The sequence below is a fragment of the Rhineura floridana genome, chromosome 2, assembly GCF_030035675.1.
Source record: "Rhineura floridana isolate rRhiFlo1 chromosome 2, rRhiFlo1.hap2, whole genome shotgun sequence".
NCBI lineage: Eukaryota > Metazoa > Chordata > Lepidosauria > Squamata > Rhineuridae > Rhineura > Rhineura floridana.
Window position 1 is genome coordinate 72,077,207 of NC_084481.1, and position 22,049 is coordinate 72,099,255.

The window sequence follows — 22,049 nt, forward strand, 5'->3', positions numbered from 1 at the left end:
TTAGGACAGTTGTGTAATGTAGTCAGTGTTATCATAAATAAAAAAATAATTCTCACATTATAAATTGGGCAGGGCAAGGCAGAGAGAGACAGAGATTTATTGACAGTCATGTAATATGTTACAGTACTTTACTGCAGCCAGAGGAGTGGTTACAACCACTTTGTATTATGATCTCATGTCAGATGGGAGATGAGGTGGATAGATGGTGGCTTACCACAAATCTAATAATAAAGCCTTTTAAGACCTGTCACCTACTCAACCTTTATTGAAGAAATGTGTCACAGATACAAGTTACCACTGTAATACTACACAGTATACACATTATCAAGAAATGGCAGAATAATTACATACAGGATGTACAGATATTTCAAGTGAACGTGTTTTGATAAGTGTCTATGCACTTAAACCACATGAAATCATCACATGGTGATGCTGAAAACAGACAGTAGAGTAAAAGATAGCCTATACAAAAAAAAGTTTAAACAAAAAATATATCTAATTAAATAGCTTCTCCCAACTGTCATGCCATGCTCAATTAACGCAGACACATGCTCTATTCAGTTGCGTTGACATGTTGTGCTATTACTACTGTATTTCTCCTATGTCCACTTCCTTGGGAGTAAGACAGGTAATGTGAATAGGCTCGTATGAACAGCATGTATGTAACAGACTACAATTAATTTCTTTCTGAAGATATTATCCCTGTGCCTACCAGGTTGCTAAGCAACAGTTTGAGTAGGTTATGATCAGCTGGGCCTCAAGAAAGGAAAGCAGAGAAAGGGTTACATTTGTGACATTGAGGGAATGTAGGATCTTTAAATAAAAAACTTCATCAGACAAAGTGGATAGGAGAGGTCTGCAAGGGATATATGTGTTACTCTAATTTTTCTCTCTGAGAGGAGAAGACAAGGTGTCCAAAGCAGCAATGTAAATATCTAGATGAAAGTTCTGGGCAAAGGAACAGGGATATGAATGACAAAGAAATTTGCCAACATTATGTGCAATTTGAAGAGGGTACTGATTGGTTAAAACATTTATTCTGGGCCCTGATGTGTATGCATATTTACTGGTGTTTTATACCTTTTGTTCAGATCTCTTTCCCTCACACCATTCCACACTGCTATTCATTAAATTGTCTCTTAGGTTCTCTGGCAGAGTAGGAATCTGACTACCAAGACATCTGCACACTCATAGAATAGTAGAGTTGGAATGGGACTATAAGGCCATCAAGTCCAACCCCCTGCTCAATGCAGGAATAAAGGGAAATAAAAGGAATGTCAAAAGGAGACTCCAACACAAAACTGGTAAACTAGAACTTATCAATGAGTTTGATTATATCTATTTTAGTTGTGAGTCAAGATAATGGTTTCCTGTCTCACCACAGGTGTTAATTAACTTAGCAATACTAGGATGACTATCAGCAGTCATTGCTGTTGTGACTGGTCACCTTATCTTAAGCTTTACACAGAATTGTCTAGCTGTTCTGTCTGTCTCTTTACATTTGATTCAAGAGGTTGTAATCTACATATTGTTAGGGTCAACCGCAGAATAGCATTTGAAAGGGACAGATACAGTAGTCTTCATGAAACTAGTTAGAAAGCATTTAATGAATGGCTATGAAACAACAGACTTGAACACAAAGAAGCTAATACATTTACTTATATGTTTCAAATAAAAACATGGAAATTTTCACCATTCATTGTGTGAAAAAGAGCCAGGGATATTCTAATTTCATATGCTGGGCATGAATAGAACATATGTGGCCCTTCTTCACATATTTGTAAGCAAATATCTAATTCTTTAAACATAGGGCATGATAGTTTCCGTACTATGTCTTTGGTCAGGAGCACAGCTGAATATATTTATCCAGTTCCGCTTCCAAGTGGAGCCTTCTGTTACTGTAAATAGTTACCTACAAGAGCTCACGCTTTCATGCACAGAGTACTCATACATGACATGTGATCTGATGGTGGGGGAGGCAGAGATCAGCATGGAGCAAAGGTCAAGATCCCCAATTTTTGAGCTGCAGTTCCATGTAATAAGAATGTTCCCTGCAATCAGATCTGGCCATTTCAAATGCTACTATGGAAAGTCCCAAAACATCCACAGCTACAACAAACCACTGATTCTGCAGATAACAAGGAAATCTCTCAAATCTGTGTAGCCAGTTTAAAGGCTTAGCTTTCACAAAGAAGATTTCAGAGTTAAGCAATAAATATTATACATACATTTATTTGGAATTTTCATGGGAATGCATATAGATAAGGATGTAGATACATAATTACACATAAAGACCTAACACGGTTCCAGTGTTATTCAAACTGCTTTCTGTCAAGACCCAAAAATGCAAGCGCATTGTTAAACTTGAGCTTATCCTGTAACAAAAAAGTGGTGATTATTTTGAGGATTTTAACAAATGTTTTGTATGTGACTGGAAAAAAGTTAATATTTCTGTAATGGCTCCAAAAAATTAATAATTCTATGTCACGATTCTTTCCAGACAAATGCCCAGTGGTTTATTGTATAAAAATGAATTCACATTAATTATGAAATATAATAAACAACCAGGGGCATTAGTAACCAGCCATTATTGATAGTTGCTTCTTTCCTTGAATCTCAGCATATACAGAAGACTCGGGGAAGGGGTCAGCTTCTCATTTCTCACTGGGGTTTGCAAACATGTGCAGTTATGAGAATATTGTCATCAAACTTCATTAGCACTAGTATGACTTCTGAAGCCTTTCGATTTAAAACTTTGATTAATGTATTATCACATTTAAGATGTCATTTTGGGTCGGTTTTGAAGTGCTAGTAAATGGAGATTCAGTGCAAGTAAGGTAAAGAAAAACGCTGGCTCTGCATGGGCATCTGCCAAGCTGTAAATGGAATTCTTTAGGTATTTAACACAGCCTTCACCAACCTAGTGCCCTCCAGCTGTTTTGGACTACAAGTCTCATCAGCCTCAGCCATTACAGCTGTGTTGTCTAGGACTGATGGGAACTGTAGTCCAAAGAGAGTGTCAGGTTGGCAAAGGCTGATCTAGCATTTTGTCCAAAAGACATGTAAGAATTCCCCAGCTAGATTTGACCTAGTCCAGTCCAGCATTCTGTTTTCAACACTCAGATGCTTCTGGGCATTCACAAGTAGGGCAATATTTATTTTTATTCATCATAAGATCTTAAGACAGGGTACAGTATGGTTAAAACACAAAAACAATTATGATACAATTAGAAGAGCAGGTAAAAAACACAGCACATCTTTTAATATGCCACTCATAAAATATTTTTTAAAGAGACCCATCGAGCCACCTATGGCTCCTTAATTGCAGCAGTACATTCTTACTGATATCTACCAAAAGCTCTGGCAGGCAGGTAGGTCTTTTTCTCTCAATAGAGAAACAACAGAAGTGTGGGTACCAATCACGTTTCCAGGGGGCGGGCATTACATAATCAGAATACCATGGAGAAGGAAAGTTTGTATTTCCTTGTTTGTCCCTTTGTTTTATGGATTTTTAACTAATTAGCAGCTCCATGTGGCTGCTTTGAAGATTTGAAGAACAGCACTGGGAAGAGGATGTTTTAAGTCTTTTCTCCTGTACCATTTTCCAAATCAATCCCCTGCCAAGCTTCAGTTAGTTATGCAAAAGGACACATTCAGATATCTGTGTATATGATACCTGTATGTTTTCTCCTGTAGGGTATTAAGTTTTTAACACTGGCGACATTTAAATTGGGAAAACAGTGCTCTCAAAACATGCTCTTCTCCCATTTACAATCCCAGTATGAATTGGGTTCTTCCTCTGGTGATGACTGCTTTAATTTTTAATTTTTTAAACCCTGAGGAATGTGTTCATAGATATTTGGCGTTGCATATAGTTTGACCTTAATATTGTTATGAGCATGGGGGGGGGGCTGGAATGGATGATTTCTGTGGGTCACCTTTCCCAGCCTCTGATTTGGAATCCTATGCCTGGGAGGCTGGCTCTGCTAGCCAGATGAATCTCCTTTGTTAATCAAATAGAGTGGCTAGGTAGTTAATGGTCTTATTTAGTTGCCCCGGCAACTGGTGAAAGGGGCTAGGAAGATCCTTTTTGTCATTTTAAACTCTACTGGAGGAGAGTCTCCCCCCCCACTCCTGGGCAGGGAGAAGTGTGTTTGGAACTGGAAGTGGGTGTACTGGAGAACTAGGGTGGCAGGCATGCGCAGAGGCTGGCTCCCTGCATCATGGCGATAGGATGCCCCTGCACCTAGATGGAAAAGCTGGATATTAGACTGCTGATGCCTTGAACCCCTCCATCCTAAGCTCAGGTTAGAATGTGTGTACATAAATAAACCATATTTCATAAAGACACCGCAGTCTCCGCTGGCCTTCTTCCCAAAGGAAACCAAACCCTGGATGGGCGCAGGGACCCCCTGAAATCTCACCGCTCGGAGATTGGGGGAGGCGCGCAACACTGGTGTCAGAGTGGGATTGAGTTTCCTAGAAGAAGCCTTGGGAGCAAGGTGTGCCTGAGTCAAGATGGAGGGGAGAACAGCATTTCTCCTGGAACAGATGAAATTGATGTTCCAGCTGGACCAGCAGCAAAGGCAGAAAGAACGCCAGGAGGACCAGCAGCAAAGGCAACAGGAGTGGCAGGAGCATTGGAAACGAATGGGAGAGATATATGAAAGCATCTTTGGAGAGAAAAAGGAGACCCCATGTGAGGAGGTGAGAGCCCTGCCTGATCAGCCACTACAAGGGGTCAAGGGTGACCCAGAAGTCCAGCTGCAGAGCACCCAGATGGAGGTGGCTAAAGAGATCCAGAAAGTGGATGGGCAGCTGGAGGGAGTGGGCTGTAAGGAGTTGCAGTCAGTAGTGGAGGAAGAAGAGGTTTTGATTGTCCAGGAGCCTGCCAGGGGGGGAAACAGCAGAGAGCTGGAAGTGAAGCCCCAAGATTTGAAGGAGGACAGGCTGGAAAAAGAAGAGGAAGATGCCTTCGAAGAAAGTAAAATAGAGGCTGGAGAAGAGATGCTGCTGATAGATTTCTCTGCTCCCTGTGTGCCAGCTGTGGAAGAGAAAGTGCAGGAGGAAGAAAAAGCTTTAGACAAAGGTGAACTAGAGGCTGGAGAGGAGCTGCCAGCGCCTGGAGAGATGGCTGTGAAAGAAAAGGTGCAGCAGGAGAAACCTGAGAAGGGAGTTCAAGTCCAAGAGAAGCTCCCAGCGCCTGGAGAAATGGCTGTGAAAGAAAAGGTGCAGCAGGAGAAACCTGAGAAGGGAGTTCAAGTCCAAGAGAAGCTCCCAGCGCCTGGAAAGATGGGTGAGATAAAATCCCCAAGTGACTTTGCCCCTTGGGTGCCCCATAATGGTCTTGTGGGGTGGGATGCAGCTCCTATGATGGGTGCAGTCCTTGGGCGGATTCCAGCAGTGAGAGGCACCCAGTACCCAGTGAGTTTGGAGGGTAAGAGACACTGGGAGGGTTTCCTGTCTCTGTTTGGGCCCATGTTTCATACTGGAGATTGTGAGGGAGGACAGAGAAGATTTCTTTCTGCCAGCCTGGGTGGACTAGGCCAGCTAATCTTTAAGAAGATCCCCCCGGATAAAGACTTGTGGCAGAACTTTGATTTGGCATTTGGGGCAGGAGACCAAGTGGACTGGCTTGAAGACTTTTCCCAGAGCAGAGAGTGGCAAGAACATGGCTACAGCCTGCCATGTGCTGGGGAGGAAACAAATCTGTTCCTGGAAAGGAGTCCCAACCCCCTGCAGGCAGCAGCAGGGATCAGCTTGGACTGGGAACGCCATGAAGCCCCAAGACAAAGGGCCATGTTGGCAACCGCATGGCTTCGGGGTGGGGGTTGTGCTTATGGGACTGTGTAATGCTGTTGATTTGTGCCTTTCTGCATACTGGTGGGGATATGAGCTGTTTAATGGTTTTTTTAGGAATCATGCTGATAGGTTTTTTTTTTGTAATAAGATTTTAATGTTTAGGATTTGTTATTCTGTGACTTGGATTGTGGGTGTATGTACAACTGTTTGGGAAAGCAAGGAGTAAATGTACATGTGGTTGAGGGCATGCTTAAACATGTCAGGAACTCAGGCAACTGCCAAGTTATGAGGACTGGGTAAGCTGTTGGATGCAGAACTGTGACTGGGAGCTCCAAGAAAGAAGAGGAAGCCCAAAGAGAGTGTAATTAATGGAAAAAGGTGCTGTAAGGGAATGGACTGTTTTTGTACTTGTATGGAAATGAGACTGTAATATGACTATGCTTTTAATGATGTATATTGCAATGTCTTGCTAACCGGTATCTGTTATTTCTTTGTAGGAAAAGTTGTTATTCTGTTGTTGTTTTTGCAGGTCTGGGACAGACCTTTGTCAGGGAAGGGTGTAGTGTTATGAGCATGGGGGGGGGCTGGAATGGATGATTTCTGTGGGTCACCTTTCCAGCCTCTGATTTGGAATCCTATGCCTGGGAGGCTGGCTCTGCTAGCCAGATGAATCTCCTTTGTTAATCAAATAGAGTGGCTAGGTAGTTAATGGTCCTATTTAGTTGCCCCGGCAACTGGTGAAAGGGGCTAGGAAGATCCTTTTTGTCATTTTAAACTCTACTGGAGGAGAGTCTCCCCCCCCCCCACTCCTGGGAGGGGAGAAGTGTGTTTGGAACTGGAAGTGGGTGTACTGGAGAACTAGGGCGGCAGGCATGCGCAGAGGCTGGCTCCCTGCATCATGGCGATAGGATGCCCCTGCATCTAGATGGAAAAGCTGGATATTAGACTGCTGATGCCTTGAACTCCTCCATCCTAAGCTCAGGTTGGAATGTGTGTACATAAATAAACCATATTTCATAAAGACACCGCAGTCTCCGCTGGCCTTCTTCCCAAAGGAAACCAAACCCTGGATGGGCGCAGGGACCCCCTGAAATCTCACCGCTCGGAGATTGGGGGAGGCGTGCAACAATATTCAGAGATGTGCAGAGCAATCCAAATGCCAGTGGAAAAGGATCTGGCAGACAGGTCTGCAGGATCGTCCTCCTGTTCAGGAGCTGGTGGCCTGGCTGAATGATGGCTCCACTGGGAGCTGCGCACGTAAGCTGGCCAGAAAGCACCAGCTCTGACAAATAGGCCTTCCTGGAAATAAGGGCTCCCTATAGGCCACAATCGGGAAGTAGAATTATTTTAGTGCGCTGGTCTTTTGGCCGGTGAAGTTTGGGGGGGATTGAGACCTAGGGATGGGCTCTGAACAAGAGGAGGATCTCGCATAAGTCCCCTCCCTACAGCTCCTCCCCCACCATGCCTCCAGAATGCCCTGTTTTGAGGGCTTCCACTGGCTCTCTGTCTGCCAGGCTGTCTGTCCCCAGTGAACTCCTGACGATTCCAGCAGACTCTTGGCAGCTCCACAGCTCAGCCACGGTGGAGGGCTGCTGTCAGAGGAGCCTGGTGCAGCCGGGAGCCTGCTAGCACAGCCGGGGATCCTCAGCATCCATCTCACTCCAGCCCGGCAGAAAGGTAAGTTGGATTGCACCCTTAGTCACTCTTTACGTGGAATGCTTTGTTCCTTTGCATTTGTACTTGGATTGCATTCATTCTGCTTCCAGAACTATTCTAGATATTCATTTCACAATGGGCAGGAATTCAGACTCCATCTAATTTATTACTTTCTCATTTTGGGATTCCCTATGAAATATATCTGACAATGTGCTATCAGTCTGAATGTGTCAATTTAAGTATAAATGTGGCCTATCCTATATAGTCTCACTGAGAAGTGGTTAAGTGAGCACTTATATTGTATGCGCTAATGTGTTATATGAACTGATGTGTTAAGACAGGATTGCTTACTAGGCTTGAATCAGAGTCCAATGGGATAAGAAGAAATACTCTATTGATATCATCAGCTTGTAAAACAAATTCTAAACCATATGCTCAAAAACAAACAATTTTTAAAATGTAATAAATATACCTTTAGTTCATCATCAAACTCATCCATAGAGTCGATCAGTTTTCCTGGTTCATGTTCCCCAAGTGGAAATGGATAATCTGTTCCCAACAAAACCTTGTCCTGAAAATAGAAATAACCAGGTGGATGGCATTATTAGCATTTAATGCAGAGATGGGAAACCTGTGGTCCTCCAGGCATTGTTAGACTTCACCTCCCATCATCTCTGACCACTGGCAATGCTTGGATGGGGCTGATGGGAACTGGAATCACAATATTTGAACAACCAAAAGTTCTCTGTCCCTGATTTAATGGGTGCCCATTTTCCAAGTTGTATCCTTTTGAGAGCATAAAACTGAATAGATCAACATGTAATGTATTATAGCCCATTTCTATTGCATAGCATGAATTTCACAGGTGCTATATTGACCAGGGCTAGCTTGCTCACAGTCCAAATAAGATATCTACCTCTATAAATTTGTGGCATTGCCCAGCTCAAAGGTGACTGAGAATTACATTATGGCATTTTTAATCGTTCTCTACTTGGTCCATTTTCTTCATCCAGCCAGTGCCCACAATTACCCTGGTTGTCGGGGTCACTTTTTTTCCTTTACTCATGGCAAAGAAATGGCTCTTGTGACTTATTTGTCATGAGCAGAAGCTGCAGTTCTATCAAGTGCAGTTCTATTCAATTGAATGTTTTTGGTAATAACTCCTTCATTTTTTTTAATTAGATAAAAAGTCCCAAATACTTAGCTTCAATCATTATAACTGTCCTTTTCTCACAATTTCACATGCGAGAGCCTTGTACCAGATGAATCACGTTCTTTATAAAATGTTATAGCTTTGTCACTAACATAATTAAATAGTTTTTGATAGAGCAGGGAGGCACATCTTCACTATTATGTGCTAAAACATTTGTGTGTGCAAATTGCTGGCCAGTGAAAGACAGCATATAGCAGGTGAAAGACATCAGGAAGTTAATGAGTAGAAATACAGAAAGGAAGTTGTGACTTATATTTGCAGCTGTTTATGCTGCAAAGAAAAACTCAAGAGTAATGTTTTGTTTGCAGCATTGACAGCACACTCTCCCCAGTGAGTGGGTGTAATATTGCCACCGCAGAGTACCTGCCTGCTTTTGCATATCCGGTTCCTGAACATCATTCACTAAAGAGGATAAAAGGAGGACTTGGTACTTAAAGAAGATAATCCCTTCTTTCTCCATAGATAGGGTGCTCTTCCCAGAGCTTGGAAGTAATTAGTTACAAGTAATGAATTACTTGTAGTTCATTACTTTTTTGAGGAATGAATGGGTAATTCCTTTACATTTTTATTGTAATAGAACTAGGAGTAATTTTATTACTTTTGTGGAATAATTGTAATATTTCAAGCATTACTTTTGGGCATTATTGGGGAGGGGGGAGAAGCAGGGGAAGTCTTCTGCTCCTCTGATTTGTGGATGAAAATCTTGGGCCTCAAACTGGGCTTCTGTGCAGCATCACTCTTCCCTCATGCTCTGTGAGTGTTTAGGAGGCAATGAGGGAGGAGGTAGACAGTGAGACAGGGTGGAATGGAGAAAACAATTGTTTAAAAAAATGGACTCTGGTGGACAAGAATGGAGTGGGGGGGGGAAAGGAGCCGGAGGGCAAGAACATGGATAAAGGAGAAGGAGGCAGCAGCAGAATGAAGATAAAGAACTGTGGAGGTGAAAAAGGACGTGTGTGTGTGTGTGAATATTGTGTTTGCACTTGGCACACAAAGTGGCCTCCACCACCCTCTCTGGCTACTGTGCTGCATTTGCAGTATTTTAACTTTTTTGCATCTCGGGAAAATGTTTGCTTGGGTGAGTGTCCCTTAGTTGTTGGCAGGGCAGGGTCCGGGAGGTGGTTAAGTGAGATAAATCATGCTTGCTGACTGAGGGGGGGGGTTGCACTTGGTTTGACATGCAAAGATCTGAGGAGTAGCCTCTTCCTCCCTCCCCACCTCCCTTACCAGTGGAGAGACCACCATTGCTATTTTATGGATAAAAAAAATTATTCTACTACCTCTGTATGCATTTATTTTTAATGTTGTTTTAGGCTACTTAGATGTGTAGCAGCCAATGCCAGCATCCTGTAGGCATTTTTAAAAAAATGTAACTGAAATGTAATTGTAGTGATTATACTTTTGAGAAAAAGTAATCAGCTACTTTCAGAGCAATTGTAATTGTAATGGTAATTACTACTTTTTGGGCCATGTAAATGTAACTGTAATTCATTACTTTTAAAAAGTAATCTTCCAAGCTCTGGCTCTTCCCTGCACTGCCTCCCTTGTTAACAGGTAGAAATAGCCGGGGACTCTATAGTATTTGTACCTTCTGTGATCTCAGTCATTCATAAAGTAATGTCCTGTGTTGAAGTGGATGGATGGAAAAGTTGTGACAAGAGAGGAAGGTGACTCTTTTGAAATTTACATGATATATTCATCTGTTTGCTTCTTAGTAAATGAGAAAGGAATACAAATTGACACTTAAAAAAATGACAACCAGCTGCTTTTATACATTTACGTAATGCTGAATTGTCTCTGTGGTGCTCAAGTACTGCCACTGAGCCTAACCTACCCCATAGGCTTATCGTAAGAATAATATAGTATTTCCTTATTTATATCTTTTTGAATTCGTTGGAGAAAGAAAGGCAGAGAAAATGTAAAACAAACCAGACAGATCCTGGTGTTGCCAAATCAAAAGAAATATCCAAAGTAATTATTTAGGCGAGAATAGTTCTTCATGCATGGGTTCATTGTATTTAAGGTTGGCTGTGTTGTGTATTAAAGTGATGAAGAAAGCTTTGCAGGACTTTTCACCTTTTCTTCTCTCAATATTGTTTTGTTAATAGTGTCTCCAGTAGGTGTCACCATGGGGTTTTGGAAGGAAATGCTCCAATCTAAACACTGTATGTCAAAGCATAGGCCCACTTCAATCCGCCTTGTGTCTTTTGGAGGCTATAGTGAAGCATGAAGGAGGCATGCATGTCACAAACAACATGGGAAATAGTTGGTGCAGATTCTGGAGACTTGTGATTGGCTGAGACCACTCAAATGTGTGGACTGTATTTATACAGCCATGTCACTCCCCAGCCATGTATAGAATAAAAATGTCTGTAATGTAAAGTGTATATATGTCCTTAGGGAATGTTTAGAACTGTGGTCCATGGACTACCAGTGGTCCATAAGCTGCATTCATATGGTCCGCAGCATGTCTGTGGATTTGTGGTTGAAGATGGGAGACAGCACATCCATCGCATGAAATATTCTTACTGGTTTTAATTGTATTTTATTGCTGCTTTTATTATATATTGCATTTTGTTGTATTACAATCTGAATTCTATGGAATTCAAATTGTAATACAATAACATACAATATATAAGAAATAAAAAATCAATTAAAATACAATCAAAATCACACAGCGTCTAGCACAGCATATTAGAATTGCTACAGCAGGCAGAAAAATCATTAAGTGATCTGTCAAGGCCCTGTACAGTTTTCAAGCGGTCTGTGAGGGGAAAGGTTTGGGAAGCACTGGTTTAGATGAATGTCTTTCTCTTAGTTCTTTACCAGTATATTGCTACCTTTGCCCCCAAGTAATAGAAGGGAGATAGCTTGACTTTCTTGTTTTGTTTATAAGTAAAATTTCATTCACGCAGGTCTTGAGTATTTGATTATTTTTGCATTGTTGTCATCCATTACCGTAAAGTTTTCCCCACCTATTTAATAATGTGAGTCCTTTAGATAACGGAGATTATACAGTAGTAATCTGACAATTTAGAGAATGTACACTCCTTTGGTGGTGATATGGAACCCATTTCTCTTTCTCCATTTGTTGGAGTGTTGACTATAATCAGATTAAGTTACCTTTAATGTAACCAAGGCTGAAATCTGCAGGGTATGGCAAACATGTGTTAACCTGTTTGCACAGTAAACTCCTATTGGTATGCAAACTTTGAGCCTTCAATTAAAGCAGATCAGTCTTCTCAGTATACTCTCCACCCCTCAGTCCTCCATGCTAACTCAGTCAATCCTTCATAATGATAGCCATAAAGAGTAGCTATTAATATGGGGGACCCAATCATTAACAGATACTAGGCCTGCAATCCTATATACATTTATTTGGGAGTAAGTCTCACTGAACTCAATATGACTTACTTTTGAGAAGACATGCATAGAATTGCACTGTTCAACTTCAGCAGACTCAACTCATTCTGAGCATTAGGGGATAAGTTATGACCTTATGTTATAAAACACAGTGATAAGCTTCCACATTATGTTGATAGTTTGGGTATAAAGGTCAGAATAAATAGGGTGCCAGAAAAAGTCATTGCCTTACAAGGTTGTCAGAGAAGTTAATTAAAGTGCAACAGAGGGGAAAAGACAGCTCTGTGGGGTCAAAGGAAGAAAGGATCTATGTAACATCTCTGTGTAAAGGCTTAATTTAATCCCTACTGTGCAGTGTGTGTGTGGAGGCATGGAACCCAGAAACTGCTCTGAAATACTGTATGTTATGTGCCTTCAAGTCAATTGCGACTTACGGTGACCCTATGAATCAGTGACCTCCAATAGCATTTACACAATTTAAAAAAATTAAAAACAATTTACAGCACATGCTAAAATGCCTGGGAGAGGAAAATCTTGACCTGGCGCCAAAAAGATAAGTGTTGGCGCCAGGCACACCTCATCATAAAGATCATTTCATAATTTGGGGGCCACCACTGAGAAGGCCCTTTCTCTTGTTGCCAGCCTCCCAGCTTCCCTCGCAGTAGGCACCCGGAGGAGGGCCTTCGATGTTGAGCATAGTGTACGGGTGGGTAGCCCCATGTAGAGCGCATTGCAGTAATCTAACTTGGAGGTTACCAGAGCATGGAGAACTGAAGCCAGGTTATCCCTGTCTAGATAGGGGCATAGCTGGGCCACCAACCAAAGTTGGTAGAAGGCACTCGTGCCACTGAGGCTACCTGAGCCTCAAGTGACAGAGATGGTTTAGGACAGCATTTCCCAACTAGTGGGCCACCAGATGTTGTTGGACCACAATTCTCATCTTTCCTGACCATTGGCAATGCTGGCTGAATCCGATGGGAGTTGTGGTCCAACAACATCTGGTGGCCCACTAGTTGGGAAATGCTGTTCTAGGAGAACCCCCAAGCTACGAACCTGCTCCTTCAGGGGGAGTGCAACCCCATCCAGGACAGGTTGGAAATCTACCATCCGGTCAGAAGAACGACCCACTAGCAGCATCTCAGTCTTGTCTGGATTGAGCCTCAGTTTATTAGCCCTCATCCAGTCCATTGTCGCAGCCAGGCACTGGTTCAGCACATTGACAGCCTCACCTGAACAAGATGAAAAGGAGAAATAGAACTGTGTGTCATCAGCATACTGATGGCAATGCACTCCAAAGGTCTGGATGACCTCACCCAACGGTTTCATGTTGATGTTGAACAGCACGGGGGACAGAACTGACCTCTGTGGAACCCAATACTGGAGAGTCCAGGGTGCCGAGCAATGTTCCCCAAGCACCACCTTCTGGAGCCGACCTGCCAAGTAGGAGCGGAACCACCATCATGCAGTTCCTCCCACTCCCAACTCAGCCAGTCTTCCCAGAAGGATACCATGGTCAATGGTATTGAAAGCTGCTGAGAGATCAAGGAGAATCAACAGAGTCACACTCCTCCTGTCTCTCTCCCGACAGAGGTCATCATACAGGGCGACCAAGGCTGTTTCCATGCCAAAACCAGGCCTGAAACCCGATTGAAATGGATCCAGATAATTGGTCTCATCCAAGAGTGTCTGGAGCTGGCCTGCCACCACTTGTTCAAGGACCTTGCCCAGGAATGGAACATTTGCTACTGGCCTAGTTGAATTAATAGTTGAATTATTGCATTTCGGGTTCTAACTGTGTTTCTATCTTCTTTTGCTTTCCTTCTCTCTTTAACCATTTTAAGAGTTTCGTCAGTCATCCATTAAGGTCTTTCTCTCGTTTTAACTAGAGGCATTGTCTTTTTGCATTCTTCCCTGATAATATCTCTGGCTTCAATCCATAGGTCCTCTGGTTCTCTATCAACTAAGTTTAAAGTCTCAAATCTGTTCCTTATTTGATCTTTATATTGTTCTGGAATGTTATTTAAATTGTATTTTGGCATTATGATCGCTTTGTTGCTCTTCCTTAGCTTTTCTCTGATTTTTAATATTACCAGTTCATTATCTGTACTGCAGTCTGCTCCCGGTCTTGTTTTTGCAGAAAGTATGGAACTTCTCCATCTTCTGCTACCACTTATATAATCAATTTGGTTCCTATATTGACCATTTGCTTATGTCCACGTGTACAGTCATCTTTTTGGTTGCTCAAAAAATGTGTTTGCAAGAAACAAATTATTGGCTTCACAGAATTCAATGTCTGTCTCCTGCTTCATTTTTATCTCCTAAGCTCCATTTTCCTACAATTGCTAGTTCTTCTCTGTTTCCTTCTTCTGCATTCCAGTCCCCCATGGTTATCAGCACATCTTGTTTTGGTGTGTGATCAATTTCTTCCTGTACTTCTGCTTAAAATATCTCCAATTCCTTTTCTTCTGTGTTTGCAGTTGGAGCATAGACTTGGATGACGGTTATGTTAATAGGTTTCCCGTTAAATCTTATTGATATCACTTGCTCAGACCTTGCTTTATAGCTCCTAATTGCTTTTGCTACATCACTTCTCACTATTAAAGCAACCCCGTTTCTTCTTAATTTATCATTTCCTGCATAAAATATTTTGTAGTTGCCCGATTGAAAATATTCCATTCCCGTCCATTTTACTCATGCCAAGGATTGTAATGTTGATACATTCCATTTCTTGCTTGTCAATTCCTATCTTTTCCTGGATCATGCTTCTTACATTTCATGTTCCTACTGTGTATGTCGTACAACTACGGACTCTCCTTTCGCATCTGTGCCCATCAGCCTCCTGGCTTCCATTCGGCTTTGACCCAGTTGTGTCATTAGTCACAGCGCTACTCGTACTTGTCCATAGTTCTTCCCCAGTAGCTCGCTGAGTACCATCTGAACTGGGGGTCTCATCTTCCAGTACTATCTTGTGTTGCATTTTGGATACTCTTACCATGAAAACCCTATGAACAGAGGTATTCAGAGGTGGTTTACCATTACCTTCCTCCGAGTCTGGATGCATCTTAGCTTGGTGTCTCAGCTTTGACCATTCCGCCTTGGATGACCTTGCTAGGAGTCTAGCTTCTTGGTCTAGACTCCTGATGGCATTGCTCTCGGCTTCTTCACCACTCTCAAACCCTCTCACCACGTTAAAGTGTGCATCGTAGAGGGTTTTAGGATATGGCTTAGGTTGTGTTGTGAAAATGTCTCCTTTGGCAATTGGCCACTCCCCAAATCAATTAAGATTACAAAGGTAAAGAGTCAGATCTACTGTCAAATAGAGGTCAAAGCTAAAAGTAACAGGGGCAGCCATGAGTTTTCTTCACATTTCTTCTTTCCTATTCACACATAATGAAACTCTGAATAACTCCCCTAACTAGAATTACCTCAGAGTTTTTTGTCTCTTACTCATAGAATTTTTGATACATACTTAGAAAACTATTAGGTGATTTTAGGGTAAGCTGACAAGCATTGGGTATTATTGGCCACAGATCCGATCAAAATTTGCCTTCTAGAAACTGCAGGTAGTGGGGAGTTTGTAATTCCTTTGTTTGTGATGGTCTGCATATGTTCTGGTTATGTGATTGGATACTGATTGCTGAAGGTATCTGATTTAATTTTAGCTATCTGTGTAAATTCATGGCTATAGTGACAGATAGCAACAAATGTGGAAAACATTACAAGAGACAGATTCCACAGAGTCCCTGAAAGTTGCATTGAATCCCCTGGGGGAAAGACTACCCAAACTCTTCAAAATTAAAATAATCAAGATGGAGTGTGATCAATGGTGGTTCAACATCTTCTCCCTGACTGTATAGAAGTCAGACAGTATCAAATCTCCAGGGAACCTAGAGCTTAAGCGATAATTAGTCACAGTTAGAGCCAGACTAATGACTGCTGTATCATCTCTTGTTGATATATTTTATTTTTAGTGTTGTTTGTAAGCTGTCAAGAAAGAAAGGAAAAGAAAGAATTGAGTTGATCAAATACATTTATTAAACATCCTTGACCAACAATTTGGTTTACTGGTGGATAAGAGCAGTTCCAAAGGCCAGGGTCTAGATCCAGTGGACTGCTGGCAAATCCAGGTTTTGCTTCTCCCCTCTATTGTGGTCCTTGAATTAGGGAAGATAATAGGAAGGAAGACCTTAAAAAGTACCAGCAAAGTGCCACCTCCTCTCTCTGGCATGTTGAATCTTCCCCCTAACCCATTTTCCAACCTGGAAAGTGGAGGAGTTAAAGATTGGGGTGTGTTAAGGAGAGGATGTACTCATTCCATTATTTGTGTGCTTTGGTTTGTATGTCCCTATACATTTATTCTTGCTCCTGGAGAAAGGAGAGCACTAAGGAATCATTTCAGGCACTCTAGTAAGATGTAATTCTATTCTCTTCCTGGAGAACCATAGCAAAGGAAGAATCAGACAAGGGTGTGCCAAAGAGTAGAGGCATGTCCTGGCTTCCATCTCTCTTCCTGTCTATTTTCCACTCAGGAGAAAGACAGGAGAGAAGGAAAGTTTAGCACCTAGGGAAAGGTGACTCCATCCTCTTGCTTCTACACCATGGTAAGTATTGCTCTTTCATCCTGCTTCTTCTGGAGCACACCAAAGTCTTTATTGCTCTCCGGATCATTGCATGAATGTTTTTAAGGCATAAAAAGCAGGCTTGGGGGCCCTCATCTGCATCAACACCCTGGTGAGGGGAAAGGGAACTTTAAGACTCTTCTCCCATCCCAACTGAGTCCTGATCTAGATCGGATGTCCCCGTGCCTCTCATCCGCATTAGAACGAAAACTCCCATTGGCACAAATGGGAGCTTTCCTACAGATGCAAACAGCAGATATGGGAGCCCTTTCCAGATTGGGACCACAGCAGGGCACAAAGGATTAAAGCCCCCTATCTTTCCAGAAGAATCCCAATCTCTATGGAGGGGGCTGTGCCTTCTATTTACATCATATCTAGTTTTCCCTTCAGTGTTAAAGACTCAAGGGAAGGAGAGGGAGTACTTTCAGCCTTTGCAAAATATTATCACACTCACCTTTCCTATTACATCTGTCAGCATCTTCAGTGCACGTGCATCATGAACAAGTGAATCTGTGTAGAATGAACCAAGGTATTTCTTTGGATCAATGTTATTATCCACTGCACACAAGTCAGGTCGCACATTGAATCCATGGGCAATACGCCCTAATGTATAAGGAAAAGAACCACCTAAAATAGAAACATACATTGTAAATTTCTTTGCCTGAATGAATATATCCAACAATACACCTTCAAAGACAGTGAAATTATACAGGCATTTTGTTATGTGCCTCCAAGTTGATCACGACTTACTGCAACCCTATGAATCGGCGACCTCCAATAGCATCTGTTATAAACTACCCTGTTCAGATCTTGTAAGTTCAGGTCTGTGGCTTCCTTTATGGAATCGATCCATCTCGTTTGGTCTTCCTCTTTTTGTACTCCCTTCTGTTTTTCCCAGCATTATGGTCTTTTCTAATGAATCACGTCTTCTCATTATGTGTCCAAAGTATGATAACTTCAGTTTCATCATTTTAGCTTCTAATGATAGTTCTGGTTTAATTTGTTCTAACACCCAATTATTTGTCTTTTTCACTGTCCATGGTATCCGCAAAGCTCTCCTCCAACACCACATTTCAAATGAGTTGATTTTTCTCTTACCCACTTTTTTCACTTTCCAACTCTCACATCCATACATAGAGATCGGGAATACCATGGTCTGAATGATCCTGACTTTGGTGTTCAGTGATACATCTTTGCATTTGAGGACCTTTTCTAGTTGTCTCATGGCTGCCCTCCCCAGTCCTAGCCACCTCCTGATTTCTTGACTATTGTCTCCATTTTGGTTAATGACTGTGCCAAGGTATTGATAACCAAGTTCAATGTCCTCACTGTCGACTTTAAAGTTACTTAAATCTTCTGTTGACATTACTTTAGTCTTTTTGATGAAGCTGTAGTCCTGCTTTTGTGCTTTTCTCTTTGACTTTCATCAGCATTTGTTTCAAATCATTATTGGTTTCTGCTAGTAGTATAGTATCATCTGCATATCTTAAATTATTGATATTTCTCCCTTCAGGTTTCACATCTCCTTCATCTTGGTCCAATCCCACTTTCACTATGATATGTTCTGCATATAGATTAAACAAATAGGGTGATAAAATACACCCCAGTCTCTCACCCTTTCTGACAGAGAATCAATGGGTTTCTCCATATTCTGTCCTTACAGTAGCCTCTTGTCCAGAGTATAGGTTGCACATCAGAATAATTAGATGATGTGGCACCCCTATTTCTTTTAAATAATTCCATAGTGTTTTGTGATCTACACAATCAAAGGCGTTGCTATCATCTATAAAAGCACAGGGTGATTTTCTTCTGAAATTCCTTGGTCTGTTCCATTATCCAACATATGTTTGCGATATGATCTCTGGTACTTCTTCCTTTTCTAAATCCAGCTTGGACATTGGCATTTCTCACTCCATATATGGCAACAGTCTTTGTTGTAGAATCTTGAGCATTACTTTACTTGCATGGGATAGTAAGGCAATAGTTTGATAATTACTGCATTCCCTGGGATCCCCTTTCTTTGGAATTGGGATATATATTGAACGCTTCCAGTCTGTGGGCCATTGTTTTGTTTTCCATATTTGTTGAAAATTTTTTGTCAAAATTTAGAAAGATTCAGTCTCAGTAACTTGTAGCAACTCTACTTGTATGTTGTCTGTTCCTGGTGATTTGTTTCTTCCAAGTATTTTAAGAGCAGCTTTCACTTCACATTCTAAAATTTCTAGTTCTTCATCATATGGTTCCTCCGTGAATGAATCTGTCATCTTTGCATCTCTTTTATATAGTTTTTCAGTGTATTGCTTCCATCTTCCTTTTATTTTATCTCATTCAGTCAGTGTGTTCCCCTGTTGATTATTCAACATCCCTACTCTTGGTTTAAATTTCCCTTTCATTTCTTTAATCTTTTTGAATAGGGCTTTTGTTCTACCTTTTTTGTTGTTCTCTTCTATTTCTATACAATAACTATTGTAATAGTTCTCTTTGTCCCTACGTACTAGTTGCTGTATTATTGCATTTAGGGTTCTGACAAATTTGATTCCTATATTGACCATTTGCTGATGGCCATGTGTACAGTTGTCTTTTTGGTTGCTCAAAAAATGTTTGCAAGAAACAAATTATTGGCTTCACATAAGTCTCCTGCTTCATTTCTATCTCCTAAGCCACATTTCCCCACAATTTCTAGTTCTTCTCTGTTCCCTACTTTTGCATTCCAGTCTCCCATGATGATCAGCACATTTTGTTTTGGTGTGTGATCAATTTCTTCCTGTACTTCTATGTAAAATCTCTCCAATTCCTCTTCTTCTGTGTTTGCAGTTGGAGCATAGACTTGGATGATGGTTATGTTAATAGGTTTCTTGTTGAATCTTATTGGTATCACTCACTCAGACCTTGCGTTATAGCTCTTAATTGCTTTTGCTACATCACTTCTCACTATTAAAGCAACCCCGTTTCTTCTTAATTTATCATTTCCTTCATAACATATTTTGTAGTTGCCTGACTGAAAATGTTCCATTCCCATCCATTTTAATTCACTCACACCAAGTATTGTAATGTTGATATGTTCCATTTCTTGCTTGACGTTCTAATTTTCCCTCATTTGTGCTTCTCACACTCCATATACTTATTGTGTACGTTGTACAACTCTGGACTCTCCTTTCATATCTGTGTGCATCAGCCTCTGGCAACGGCTTTGACCTGGTTGCATCATTAGTCACAGCGCTACTCGTGCTTGTCCATTGTTCTTTCCCAGTAGCTCACTGAGTGCCATCTGAACTGGGGGGTCTCATCTTCCAGCACTGTCTTGTGTTGGATTTTGGATACTCTGTTCATAGGGTTTTCGTGGTAAGAGGTATTCAGAGGTGGTTTACCATTGCCTTCCTCTGAGTCTGGATGCATTTTAGTTTGGTGTCTCAGCTTTGACCATTCCGCCTTGGGTGACCCTGCTAGGAGTCTAGCCTCTTGGTCTAGACTCCTGATGGCATTGCTGTCAACTTCTTTGACACTCTCAAATCCCACCACGTTAAGGTGTGCATCCTAGAGGAGGATACAGGCATTACTGATATCTTAAAGCTGGGGTTTGAACTTGGGACTTTCTGCATGCAATGTATATGCTCTATCACTTGTCTCTGTCTCCCCAATGCCATTCCTAACAAGTGTTTCCTGACACTGGGCCACTTCAAATGATACATGAAAAGTCTAATTTGGCCCTGCATCTGGAACTGGTGTGCTGTCCCTGGAGGTGGTGTGCTGCCTCAGCCATGCCCTGCTGTCCATGCCTCAGCCAACCATTTGAGGATGGCCTATATGCCTGAAATTTTATGGGTGTAGGCAAAAAATGCATGGTCTATTCCCAGATAAAAACCTTGGTATCAGTTGCACAGTTTTAGTGTATGAAAGTAGAATTTTATGTACTAGACTGCATTTGGACAGCAGGCCATCCTTACATGGGACAGTGTACATGGGCTGCTGCAATTCTATACTGGGAGTTAGCCCCACTGTATACAGTGGGACTTATTTTTGATTAAACATGCGTGGAATTATGCTGTTAACTTACAAGAATTGGCTATGTGGAATATTCCACTTAATTGAGCCCTGTTTGATCAGACTAAAAGTCCAGCATCTTGTTTCCCATGATGGCCCCAGCCAGATGCCTCTTGGAAACTCACAAGCAGACATGGTAAAGCCAATGACCCTCTCTTGGTGTTGCTCCCTGATATTTTATTTTATTTTATTTATTTTATTTCATTTATATACCGCCCTAAGCCTCACGGCTCTCTGGGCGGTGTACACAAGAGATAAAAACAGCACAATATATAACTACAATAAACACAATAAAGTCAAAAACCAAAAACAAACAAATAACAACAAAAAGCAAACAGCATCATAATACAACATAAAAAGTACAGTTAAAATACACTTTAAAAACAGATTAAAATACACTTTAAAATGCCTGGGAGAATAAAAAGGTTTTCACCTGACGCCGAAAGGATAGCAGCGTCGGCGCCAGGCGCACCTCATCGGGAAGACTGTTCCACAATTCGGGGGCCACCACCGAAAAGGCCCTAGATCTAGTCACCACCCTCCGAGCTTCTCGATGAGATGGCACTCGGAGGAGGGCCTTAGATGTTGAGCGCAGTGTACGGGTAGGTTCATATTGGGAGAGGCGTTCCACCAGGTATTGCAGTCCCATGCCGTGTAAGGCTTTATACGTCAAAACCAGCACTTTGAATCTAGCCCGGAAACAAATAGGGAGCCAGTGCAGACGAGCCAGAACAGGTGTTATATGAGCGGACCTTCTGGTCCGCGTCAACAGTCTGGCCGCTGCATTCTGGACTAGCTGTAGTTTCCGAATTATCTTCAAGGGCAGCCCAACGTAGAGCGCATTGCAGTAGTCCAATCTAGAAGTTACCAGAGCATGAACAACAGAGGTGAGTTCATCACCGTCCAGATAGGGACGTAGCTGGGCTACCAAACGAAGATGGTAGAAAGCATTCCATGCCACTGAGACCACCTGGGCCTCCAGTGACAAGGAAGGATCGAAAAGAACTCCCAAGCTACGAACCTGTTCCTTCAAGGGGAGTGTAACCCCATCCAGAACAGGATGAACATCCACCATCTGGGCAGGGGAAGGACTCACCAACTTCGTCTCAGTCTTGTCTGGATTGAGCTTCAGTTTGTTCGCTCTCATCCAGTCCATTATCGCGGCCAGGCAACGGTTTAGTATGTTAACAGCCTCACCTGAGGAGGATGAAAAGGAAAAATAGAGTTGCGTGTCATCAGCATACTGATGACAGCGCACCCCAAAACTCCTGATGACCGCACCCAGTGGCTTCATGTAGATGTTAAAGAGCATGGGGGACAGTACCAATCCCTGTGGGACTCCACAATGGAGAGTC

At 42.0% G+C, this 22,049-nt stretch overlaps 1 protein-coding gene across 5 annotated transcripts in view; it reads right to left on the reverse strand.

The window, feature by feature from the left end:
- Positions 1-79: 79 nt before the first annotated feature.
- ACMSD (aminocarboxymuconate semialdehyde decarboxylase) overlaps positions 80-22,049 on the reverse strand; it is a 76,006-nt gene continuing 54,036 nt past the window's right edge. For 3 of the 5 annotated variants that reach the window (XM_061608939.1, XM_061608935.1, XM_061608936.1), the window contains 3 exons: positions 17,108-17,280; positions 7,931-8,029; positions 80-2,375 (listed from right to left, as the gene is read on the reverse strand). In XM_061608939.1, coding sequence (XP_061464923.1) covers positions 2,313-2,375; positions 7,931-8,029; positions 17,108-17,280 — 335 coding nt within the window. In that variant the 3' untranslated portion in view covers positions 80-2,312. The other 2 variants (XM_061608937.1, XM_061608938.1) reach the window with 2 other exon arrangements.